The sequence below is a fragment of the Ranitomeya variabilis genome, chromosome 6, assembly GCF_051348905.1.
Source record: "Ranitomeya variabilis isolate aRanVar5 chromosome 6, aRanVar5.hap1, whole genome shotgun sequence".
Lineage (NCBI taxonomy): Eukaryota > Metazoa > Chordata > Amphibia > Anura > Dendrobatidae > Ranitomeya > Ranitomeya variabilis.
This window is the reverse complement of record NC_135237.1, coordinates 69,602,892-69,615,419: the sequence shown is the minus strand read 5'-3', so window position 1 is coordinate 69,615,419 and position 12,528 is coordinate 69,602,892. Positions and strand designations below refer to the sequence as shown.

Sequence of the window (12,528 nt, the reverse complement as noted above, 5' to 3'; positions counted from 1 at the left end):
ATTAAAGAGTCGATATTGACTTTTAGGATCCCAACTTCCAGTAGGTGGCGCTAGATTTCTAGTCCTCTTCCTGTTTAAAGAGACAATTTGCATATTCCATTTTTAGGTAGTACTTCATTATGAAAAATACATAAAGCAGTTCATTAACCATAGGCCATTAGGTGGCTGTTACAGAACTCCTCCATGTCTGTGCCGGCTGTCAGGCACCTAGAGCATCTGATTTCCAAGGAAAAAAATTGAATACACAGGTGGAGTTTTCTTATATAGTTCTTTAGAGAATCAGCCCTGAAGGCGTTTGATATCTCTTCATTCTTTTCTCCTATATACTGGTAATATACAGTACTTGCATTCATGATACTGCAGCATAACAATACATTGGTGGAATCATTTTCATCTTGAATCATTCAGTCAACAGCTAAAACATATCTGTGTTTAGCTTTTAAGACAAGTTCTATGTTTGATGAATCTTCACTTGGACTCGTACAGTAATTACAGAATGTGATGAGTAGTTCCGAAAAGTGATTCAGAAAAGAAGGGACAGCAGCAGGGTGCAGTATTTTCCCTATTTATCTCAGGTGCTCCTAGACGTGCTTGCGAGGCTATACTCACACACCATATTTTCGATCCGAGTGCTGCCTAAAAAAACAGATTGCACTCGCGCCAATTTTTTTCTATAGGGTTGTTCAGATGACCATGTTTACACAGTTCTCGTAAAAGAAATCACAGCATGCACTAGTTTCTGTAGTGTCGGCCTTCCAGCACGTTTCTCTCCTGCCTCGACAGAGACGCCGAATCACTCACCACTGCAGCCCCCATCCTGCATTTCCTTCAACCCGGGCTACTGCCCAGGCTCTACGCACTACTTGCAGATCCCTGGGCATTCTGCTTTGGGTGCGCGCACTCCCTGCTTTTTAAAAGGACAACACACGCTGTCCTAAAAGTTCCCTAGCCAATGGCAGGGAGACACTTATTATTTAATGCACCTCCACCTTATGGGAAGTGCCTGAGCAACATGTAATGTCAGTAGTCGGCACGGTGCAGACTACTGACATGACACATTGCCCGGTACTTCCTCTATCCCTGCAATCACTATCCTCCTTCCTTGACTCAAGTGCATGATATGCATGAGAGAGAGATTGGGAGTCACTGTGTGGATGACATAGGACGTATCATGCATATGAAGCAGGGCAGGAGTATGGTGATTGTGGAGGTAGAGGAGGCACCGATGCAATACCAGTGACGCCCACTGGACCGGACCGCACTGTATGGGGGGATTATGAAAGGTATTTTTGGAGATCTGCAGAGTGGGTTGGGGACATATAAATCAGCTTGCTAGACTTCTGAAAAAAAAGCATTAAAGGTGGTGGACATAGTTTATATTGGGGATTGGGAAGGACACTGTTAAATGTCATCAGTTCCCCTATCACGGCGCTTCCTGAGTGGGTGTGTAGATCATGTGATCTGAGATCACCCACCTATAATTGGTGTTTCGGCTTGCGGACCTTTGATGAATGTAAAAAATGCATCAAAATACTACATGTGAAAAAGCCCTAACTATCTCTTGACGTTAGATGTTTGGGAAAATAACCAAAGGCCATGTTGTATTTTAATCAGCCTGATCCTTCGTCCTCTCCAGATCTGACAGCCAATTTTCTATTTTTCCCAGTGGTAATAAACATGAATAGAAGCCAATGGATTTCTTCTAGTCAGTTGTAAAGGTAGCAATTAATAATAATTTTTACCAAAAGGATAATCCCCTCTACAACAACATATTTAAATATATTGTTGGCAGTACACTAAAAGTATTACCGTAAAATTGATATATGTTATCTTGGAAGTGTAGGCATGTAGATGGAAGAATTCCTGGGCAACTGCTTTCTTGCCTTCTTAATAATTCAGCATTGCTGCTAATGATATAACTTACTAACATTGTTAAGAGCAAGTTATCCGAAAGTTGCTAAGCTAATATAAGCTGAATTCCTACAAGACTAATGATGGCAATTGTCCAACCCGATAAAATATGTCAACTCTTGCAAATCCCGTCATTTCTAGCCACAGTGAAACATAATAAAATGCGCTTTTTACTCAGTTTCCAGTTGCTATACAGAGAAGGCGTTCTGTGTGTTAGGTCGCAGATCCCTGACTCTTGAGGTCTGACAATCATTGAGAATTCACAAAGGTTTCAATACGAGACTGTGAATCTTTTCATCAATCTCAGCTTCCCACGTCTTTTCAAGGAGGAAGCTTCTCTCAGTGCCTGTTGTTGTCAGAAAAGAAAAAAAACATTCAAAAAAATTTCTGGGTGACTTGAAAAGGAAGTTATGGGTTTGTCAGTTTGACAATGGGCAAGATTTGTTAAGTGAGATTGAACTCACAAGATTACGGAATCATCCGGCTTCACTTGGCGATTTGTCATCTTTCACCTCTCATTATTGTGTCTCATAAACTATGACATGATTCCTGTGTCCTTAAAATTTAGGTGAAAGAAAATAAAATGATGATTACCGAACACTAATGATCAGCAAAAAAAAAAAATAACCAAAAAGAAAAAATGTATTTTTCATGCTGCATTAAATAATCCTCTTTATGTAAAGGCGATTTCAGATCAAACATCGACATTGTTTCTAAAGGAACTGGATTAATGACTTGGGACCAAGAGAGGGAAGGAAAATAGTTCAAAGTCACCGCAGTTTCCCCTTCAGCGTTTTAGGCTTAATTTATTTATTTTTCCTCTATAACTATAACTACCTGCTGCTACTTTGTATCTTTTATGTGAGACGTATATTCTCTATTCCCTGTTTAATCTGTGTTTTTAATTTCATGTAGCTACTTTCTCAGCACAGAAGACTCCCCTACACGCAGACAGTTATACAGGTAAATAGGCTTTGATCTGTTACATTGTGCCGCCATCTGACCGCAGGGCACAAATTTAGGATGTATTCATTGTAACCCCTTTCTGCCAGCTGACGGAATAGTACGTCAGCTGGCAGAACCCCCGCTTTGAGGGGGGCTCCCACCTCAAAGCCGCAACATGTCAGCTGTTTTGTACAGCTGACATGTGCGCGCAATGAGCGCGAGCGGAATCGCGATCCGCCCGCGCCCATTAACTAGTTAAATGCCGCTGTCAAGCGCTGACAGCAGCATTTAACTAGCGCTCCCGGCCGTGCGGCCGGGGCTGCTAGCACCGATGACCCCTGTCACATGATTGGGGGTCATCGGTGCATTGCCAAAACAACCAGAGGTCTCCTTGAGACCTCTATGGTTGTTGATGGCCGATTGCTTTGAGCGCCACCCTGTGGTCGGCATTCAAAGTACACCTGCATTTCTGCTACATAGAGGTGATCTGTGCTTCATCTCTATGTAGCAGAGGCGATCGAGTTGTGCATGCTTCTAGCCTCCTATGGAGGCTATTGAAGCATGCCAAAATTAAAAAAAAGTGTTTAAAAATATAAAAAAATAAAAAATATATAAAAGTTCAAATCACCCCACTTTCGCCCCAATCAAAATAAAACAATTAAAAAAAAATCAAACCTGCACATATTTGGTATCGCCGCGTTCAGAATCACCCGATCTATCAATAAAAACAAAGGATTAACCTGATCGCTAAATGGCGTAGCGAGAAAAAAAATCAAAATGCCAAAATTACGTTTTTTTGGTCACCGCGACATTGCATTAAAATGCAATAACGGGCGATTAAAAAAACATATCTGCGGGTATCAGAAAATGGTGCAATTTATTTATTTTTTTTAGCAAACTTTGGAACTTTTTTTTACTACTTAGATAAAAGAGAACCTAGACATATTTGGTGTCTATGAACTCGTAATGACCTGGAGAATCATATTGGCAGGTTAGTTTTAGCATTTGGTCAACCTAGCAAAAAAGCCAAATGAAAAACAAGTGTGAGATTGCACTTTTTTGCAATTTCATCGCACTTGGAATTTTTTTCCCATTTTCTGTTACACAGCATGGTAAAACCAATGGTGTCGTTCAAAAGTACAACTCATCCTGCAAAAAATAAGCCCTCACATGGCCATATTGACGGAAAAATAAAAAAGTTATGGCTATGGAAAGGAAGGGAGTGAAAAACCAAAACGAAAAAACGGAAAAAGCTCTGGGGGTGAAGGGGTTAAAAGTAGTATGAATATCATATTCAGTATTAGTGATGGGCGAAACCAAGCAGTAAAGGTCAGGGTCCGTACCGAACACCTATTGTTTGTGCATGGACCCTGAACATGGACTTCTCCAGAAAGCAGAGGTTTTGCCTGCGCTGGTTGTCATAAATAGAGAGGACCGCACGCCATTTTTTAATAATTATTTAATTATTGCACAACAGGCGTCTGCTGGTGGTGAATACTCCCATCATCGTACACCTGCTCTCGACGCTATCAGCGAGGCCAGCTGAAGGATGATGAGACTAATACTCTCATCAGCCGACGCCTGTGACCGGCGGTAACCTTTTTACTGCCGGTCACAGCTGCTGCTGACACACTGTCATCTGTATGACAGTATGGAAACTGCATTGTTCTGACGGGTGGTAAGTAACTTACGAGGAGGTGAAGAAGGGAATGATTCACGTAGGGAAAAGAGAATTCCTGATTCTACATAGAACAGAGAATAAGTAATTGGGTAGAAGGACAAAATAAGAAATTGTAAATACACAGTGCTGTATAATATGATGATTGCAATATATTAAAAGGATAACAACTTTAATGGGAGAGCTGCTTTAACAAATGGGTTGGAGGTGAAATTTTGTGGCACTTAGTAATATATAATTTAGTATTTCAGGTTCTCCTCCTGCCCATACTATTGTGGCCTTCCTAATGAAGAGATCATTTGCTCTACAATGAGCATGTGACCAGACTTGTCAATTAGCTCAATTAGGAAATCTTTTTTACAGTTGGAGGAGGCTGATGGAGCGGCCATTTGGTGGACATGAGAACTGTGCAGTCTACACTAACAATTGCTTGTAATACTTGTATTTGTGCCACAACATCATGTCCTCATCACATTTGAATAGAGAGTGGTCTACAAAACTCACGAGTGGTCACTAAACAGTGCATAAAGTGACACCCCACCCACAATAAGGATCTATTCAATATATTAGTTATGGACAGCGTTTTCAAATTTGTCAGGAGATTATATTATTTAGCCAGATTATTGGTTGCCTCAATTAGGTGTAAATTTTACTTAATACATAAGTCATGTTTCTGTCCAGACTTTACATTCAGATAGTTATGCTGATGTTTCTTAAGAATCATGGAAGTAATTAGATAATCGTTACTTTGATATTTGCTTAGCTCTCTGGCTTTTTTCCCATGATGTATCCATTATAGCTTCTTGTACTGTGAATTGGGAATAATGTAAACTAAGACTGATACACTTTGCTAATTATTTTCTTTGCAGTACTAACACCAATGGGAGCTTCAACAGACAGTGCATCTCGTGCTTATTGATTGAGAACTGTACCTATGTCAGTGCCTCGTTCAGTCACACTCTGGAGTACTTCTTACTGAAATGTGAAGGTATTAAAGCCAGAGCATTACATTATCCTGTCTACTCCAATGATTAATGGAGGAATATGTGATCAGATCATATGCCATCAAACTTAGGCATGAGAAAAATGCTACCCATAATATATTAAAGAACCCGTTAGTCACTATACGAAGAAAAGTACTTAGTATTTTCAGCCACTTCAATATTACAGTATAATTCTTTTCTTTGGCAAATGGTTTCCCACACCTGCAGTGGGGAAAAAAAGTATTCAGTCAGCAACCAATTGTGCAAATTATCCCACTTACAAAGATGAGAGAGGCCTGTAATTGTCACCATAGGTAGACCACAACTATGAGAGTCAAAATGAGAAAACAAATCCAGAAAATCACCTTGCCTGATTGGGCAAGATTTATTTTTCAAATTATGATGGAAAATAATTATTTGGTCATTAACAAAAGTTCATCTCAATATTTTGATATATATCCCTTGTTGGCAATGACAGAGGTCAAATGTTTTCTGTAAGTCTTCACAAGGTTGGCACACACTGTTGGTGGTATGTTGGCCCATTCCTCCATGCAGATCTCCTCTAGAGCAGTGATGTTTTAGGCCTGTCACTGGGCAACATGGATGTTCAACTCCCTCCAAAGGTTTTCTATGGGGTTGAGATCTGGAGTCACATAATATATGTGACTGCTGTGCTTGCCAACAAGGGCTAAATCTTGCTTGCCGGAGGGATCAAATACTTATTTCTCACTGCAAAATGCAAATCTATATATATAAGAGGCATCGTGATTACTCGCTAATCCCGCCCCTTGCACAGTAGCTCTGCGCCCACCCCATTACCACACATAATCCCGCCCCCACCCCATTACCACACACAATCCCGCCCCGACCACATTACCACACACAATCCCGCCCCCACCACATCACCACACACAATCCGCACCACATCACCACACACAATCCCGCCCCCCCACATCACCACACATAATCCCTCCCCCCACCACATCACCACACATAATCGCGCCCCCCACCACATCACCACACACAATCCCACCCCCCCACCACATCACCACACATAATCCCGCCCCCCCACCACATCACCACACATAATCCCCCCACCACATCACCACACATAATCCCCCCCACCACATCACCACACATAATCCCGCCCCCACCACATCACCACACATAATCCCCCCCACCACATCACCACACACAATCCCGCCCCCCACCACATCACCACACATAATCCCGCCCCCCCACCACATCACCACACATAATCCCCCCCACCACATCACCACACATAATCCCCCCCACCACATCACCACACATAATACCGCCCCCCACCACATTGCCACACACAATCTGCACCACATCACCACACACACAATCTGCACCACATCACCACACACAATCCCGCCCCCCACCACATCACCACACATAATCCCGCCCCCCAACCACATCACCACACATAATCCCACCCCCCACCACATCACCACACATAATCCCACCTGCCCACCACATCACCACACAAAATCCCGCCCCCACCACATCACCACACATAATCCCACCCCCCGAAACATCACCACACATAATCCTGCCCCCAACACATCACCACACATAATCCCACCCTCCCAACACATCACCACACATAATCCCCCCCCCCACCCCATTACCACACATAATCCTGCCCCCACCACATCACCACACATAATTCCGCCCCTCCACCACATCACACTTGCTAATCCTGCCCCCTGCACAGTAGCTCTGCCCCCTACCACTTCACCACACATAATCCCGCCCCCCACCCCATTACTACACACAATCCCGCGCCCACCACATTACCACACACAATCCCGCCCCCCCACCACATTACCACACACAATCCCGCCCCCACCACATTGCTACACACAATTCACACCACATCACCACACACAATCCTGCCCCCCACCACATCACCACACATAATCCCGCCCCCCACCACATCACCACACAAAATCCCACCCCCACCACATCACCACACATAATCCCGCCCCCCCACATCACCACACATAATCCCACCCCCCACCACATCACCACACACAATCCCACCCCCCACCACATCACCACACATAATCCCGCCCACCCACCACATCACCACACATAATCCCTCCCCCACCACATCACCACACATAATCCCGCCCCACCACATCACCACACATAATCCCACCCCTCCACCTCATGACCACACATAATCCCGCCCCCATCACATCACCACACATAATCCCACCCCCACCACATCACCACACATAATCCTGCCCCCCACCACATTGCCACAGAAATCCCGCCCCCCACATTACCACACATAATCCCGCCCCCCCACATTACCACACGAGGCTCCATCCCCACACATTACCACATAAGGCTCCGTCCCCACACATTACCACACGAGGCTCCATCCCCACACATTACCACATGAGGCTCCTTCCCCACACATTACCACACGAGGCTCAATCCCCCCCCACATTACCACACGAGGCTCCATCCCCCCACATTACCACACGAGGCTCCGTCCTGTTGTGGATTCTGTTTTTGGGCTCCCTCTGGTGGTTACAACTGGTACTGGGTGACTTTGGTGGGTTGCGGTCTCTGGTTTCCACCTGTCCATCAGAGGCTGGGTGTTTCCTATTTAACCTGGCTTTCCTGTCATTCCTTTGCTGGCTATCAATGTACTCAGATGTGCTCAGTTTGGTTCTGACTACCTGCTTCCAGATCTCTCAGGATAAGCTAAGTTATGCTTTTCAGTTGTTTTGTTTTTTGTCCAGCTTGCTAAATATTACTCTATGCTAGTTGGAAGCTCTAGTGGGCTGAGGTGCTCCCCATGTGCCATGAGTTGGCACATGGGTGCTTGTAATCTCAGGATGGTTTTTGATTAGGGTTTTTTGCTCCCCATGTGCCATGAGTTGGCACATGGGTGCTTGTAATCTCAGGATGGTTTTTGATTAGGGTTTTTTGCTGACCGCTCAGACCCCTTTTGTATCCTTCTGCTTTCTAGTTATAGCGGGCCTCGTTTTGCTAACTCTATTTTCATATCTATGTGCGTGCCTTCCTCTCATTTTCACCGTCAATACATGTGGGGGGCAACTATACCTTTGGGGTTTATTTCTCTGGAGGCAAGTTAGGTCTTTATTTTCTCTGCTGTGCTAGTTAGCTCTTAGGCTGGCGCGAGGTGTCTAGAATCAACGTAGGCACGCTCCCTGGCTATTTCTAGTTGTGTTTGTCAGGAGTAGGGCAGCGGTCAGCCCAGGTTCCATCACCCTAGAGCTCGTCCGTTATTTGAGTTATTTTTGCTTGTCCGTGCGATCCCCTAGCCATTGGGATCCATAACAGTATAGCCGGCCTGCAAAGTGTTAATTGTTTGGGCTGAAGCAGGAGAAAAAGAAGTGTTGAAGGGAATTTTTTTTTTTTTTTTTTTCCCTCAGTTTTGCTGCCTAGCCTTTAATTGCTGTCTAGCTGCTTCTTACCTCCTCTTAACCCTTGAATGGCTCTGACCTTAGCTGTTTAACATGGATGTCCAGAGTTTGGCTTCCAGCCTGAATAATCTCGCTGCAAAAGTTCAAAACATACAGGATTTTGTTGTTCACACTCCTATGTCTGAGCCTAGAATTCCTATTCCGGAGTTTTTTTCTGGAGATAGATCTACCTTCCTGAATTTCAGGAACAATTGCAAATTGTTTCTTTCTTTGAAATCTCGCTCCTCTGGAGTCCCTGCTCAGCAGGTCAAGATTGTAATATCTTTCCTGCGGGGCGACCCTCAGAATTGGGCATTTGCATTGGCACCAGGGGATCCTGCATTGCTCAGTGTGGATGCGTTTTTTCTGGCACTGGGATTGCTCTATGAGGAACCTAACCTGGAGATTCAGGCTGAAAAGGCTTTATTAGCCCTCTCTCAGGGGCATGATGAAGCAGAAGTATATTGTCAAAAATTTCGGAAATGGTCGGTACTTACTCAGTGGAATGAGTGCGCCCTGGCTGCAAACTTCAGAGATGGTCTTTCTGAGGCCATTAACGATATTATGGTGGGGTTCCCTGCGCCTACAGGTCTGAATGAGTCTATGACTATGGCCATTCAGATTGATCGGCATTTGCGGGAGCGCAAACCTGTGCACCAGTTGGCGGTGTCTTCTGAACAGGCACCTGAGACTATGCAATGTGATAGAATTCAGTCCAGAAGTGAACGGCAAAATTATAGGCGGAAAAATGGATTGTGTTTTTATTGTGGTGATTCAACTCATGTTATATCAGCATGCTCTAAACGCACAAAAAAGGTTGATAAATCTTTTGCCATTAGTACTCTGCAGTCTAAGTTCATTTTGTCTGTAACTCTGATTTGTTCACTGTCATCCATTTCCGTCGATGCCTATGTGGATTCAGGCGCTGCCCTGAGTCTTATGGATTGGTCATTTGCCAAACGCTGCGGTTTTAGTCTGGAGCCTCTGGAGGTTCCTATTCCTTTGAAGGGAATTGACTGTACACCATTGGCTATGAATAAACCGCAGTACTGGACACAAGTGACCATGCGCATGACTCCCGTTCATCAGGAGGTGATTCGCTTCCTTGTACTGTATAATTTACATGATGTACTAGTGCTTGGTCTGCCATGGTTACAAACTCATAATCCAGTCCTGGATTGGAAAACAATGTCTGTGTTAAGCTGGGGATGTCAGGGGGTTCATGATGATGCACCTCTGATTTCAATCGCTTCATCTACTCCTTCTGAGGTCCCTGCGTTTTTGTCTGACTATCGGGATGTTTTTGAGGAGCCTAAGCTCAATTCGCTCCCTCCTCATAGGGATTGTGACTGTGCTATAGAATTAATTCCTGGCAGTAAGTTTCCTAAGGGTCGTTTATTTAATCTGTCAGTGCCAGAGCATACTGCTATGCGGAATTATATTAAGGAGTCCTTGGAAAAGGGACATATTCGTCCATCTTCGTCCCCTCTGGGAGCAGGTTTTTTTTTCGTGGCAAAAAAAGATGGTTCCCCGAGGCCTTGTATAGATTATCGCCTTCTGAATAAGATTACAGTCAAATATCAGTATCCATTGCCATTATTGACTGATTTGTTTGCTTGCATTAAGGGGGCTAGGTGGTTCACTAAGATAGATCTTCGCGGTGCGTATAATCTTGTGCGGATAAAGCAGGGTGATGAGTGGAAAACCGCATTTAATACGCCTGAGGGCCATTTTGAGTATTTGGTAATGCCTTTTGGACTTTCTAATGCTCCTTCAGTCTTTCAGTCCTTTATGCACAATATTTTCCGTGAATATCTGGATAAGTTTATGATTGTGTATTTGGATGATATTTTGGTGTTTTCTGATGACTGGGAGTCTCATGTTCTACAGGTCAGGAAGGTGTTTCAAGTCCTGCGGGCCAATTCTCTGTTTGTGAAGGGCTCGAAATGTCTCTTCGGAGTCCAGAAGATTTCTTTTTTGGGGTACATTTTTTCTCCTTCTACTATTGAGATGGATCCCGTCAAGGTTCAGGCAATTTGTGACTGGACACAACCTACTTCTGTTAAGAGTCTTCAGAGGTTCTTGGGTTTTGCTAATTTTTATCGTCGGTTCATTGCTAATTTTTCCAGTGTTGTTAAACCTTTGACTGATTTGACTAAAAAGGGTGCTGATGTTGCTAATTGGTCTCCTACGGCTGTGGAGGCCTTTCAGGAACTTAAGCGCCGGTTTTCTTCTGCTCCTGTGTTATGTCAACCAGATGTTTCACTTCCTTTTCAGGTTGAGGTTGATGCTTCCGAGATTGGAGCGGGGGCGGTTTTGTCACAGAGAAGTTCCGATGGCTCGGTGATGAAGCCATGTGCGTTCTTTTCTAGAAAATTCTCGACCGCTAAGCGCAATTATGATGTGGGTAATCGGGAGCTTTTGGCCATGAAGTGGGCATTTGAGGAGTGGCGTCATTGGCTTGAGGGTGCTAGACATCGTGTGGTGGTCTTGACTGATCACAAAAATCTGATTTACCTTGAGTCTGCCAGGCGTCTGAATCCTAGACAGGCTCGTTGGTCGTTGTTTTTTTCTCGTTTCAATTTTGTGGTTTCATACCTGCCAGGTTCAAAGAATGTGAAGGCAGATGCTCTTTCCAGGAGTTTTGTGCCTGACTCTCCTGGAGACTCTGGGCCTACTGGTATCCTTAGGGATGGGGTAATATTGTCCGCCGTTTCCCCAGACTTGCGACGTGCATTGCAGGAGTTTCAGGCGGATAAACCTGATCGTTGTCCACCAGAAAGACTGTTTGTTCCGGATGATTGGACCAGTAGAGTCATCGCCGAGGTCCATTCTTCTGTGTTGGCTGGTCATCCGGGAATATTTGGTACTAGAGACTTGGTGGCCAGGTCTTTTTGGTGGCCTTCCTTGTCAAGGGATGTGCGCACCTTGTGCAGTCTTGTGAAGTGTGTGCTCGGGCTAAGCCTTGCTGTTCTCGGGCCAGTGGGTTGTTGTTATCCTTGCCTATCCCGAAGAGGCCTTGGACGCACATTTCCATGGATTTTATTTCAGATCTCCCTGTCTCACAGAAAATGTCCGTTATCTGGGTTGTGTGTGACCGCTTTTCTAAGATGGTTCATTTGGTACCCTTGCCTAAGTTGCCTTCCTCCTCTGAGTTGGTCCCTTTATTTTTTCAGAATGTGGTTCGTTTGCATGGGATTCCGGAGAATATCGTTTCTGACAGGGGATCCCAGTTTGTGTCTAGATTTTGGCGGACGTTTTGTGCTAAGATGGGCATTAATTTGTCTTTCTCGTCTGCATTCCATCCTCAGACGAATGGCCAGACAGAGCGAACTAATCAGACCTTGGAAACTTATTTAAGGTGTTTTGTTTCTGCTGATCAAGATGACTGGGTTGCCTTTTTGCCACTGGGCGAATTTGCCCTTAATAATCGGGCTAGTTCTGCTACTTTGGTTTCTCCTTTCTTTTGTAATTCGGGGTTTCATCCTCGTTTTTCCTCTGGTCAGGTGGAGCCTTCGGATTGTCCTGGAGTGGACGTGGT

The 12,528-nt window shown here is 44.5% G+C and overlaps 1 protein-coding gene across 3 annotated transcripts in view; it reads left to right on the top strand.

The window, feature by feature from the left end:
* The window catches only part of DPP6 (dipeptidyl peptidase like 6), a 1,889,424-nt gene that overhangs the window by 1,810,278 nt on the left and 66,618 nt on the right, over positions 1 to 12,528 (top strand). For all 3 annotated transcript variants that reach the window (XM_077268631.1, XM_077268628.1, XM_077268630.1), the window contains exons 15-16: positions 2,827 to 2,874; positions 5,404 to 5,522. In XM_077268631.1, coding sequence (XP_077124746.1) covers positions 2,827 to 2,874; positions 5,404 to 5,522 — 167 coding nt within the window. The remainder of the gene's footprint in view (positions 1 to 2,826; positions 2,875 to 5,403; positions 5,523 to 12,528) is intronic.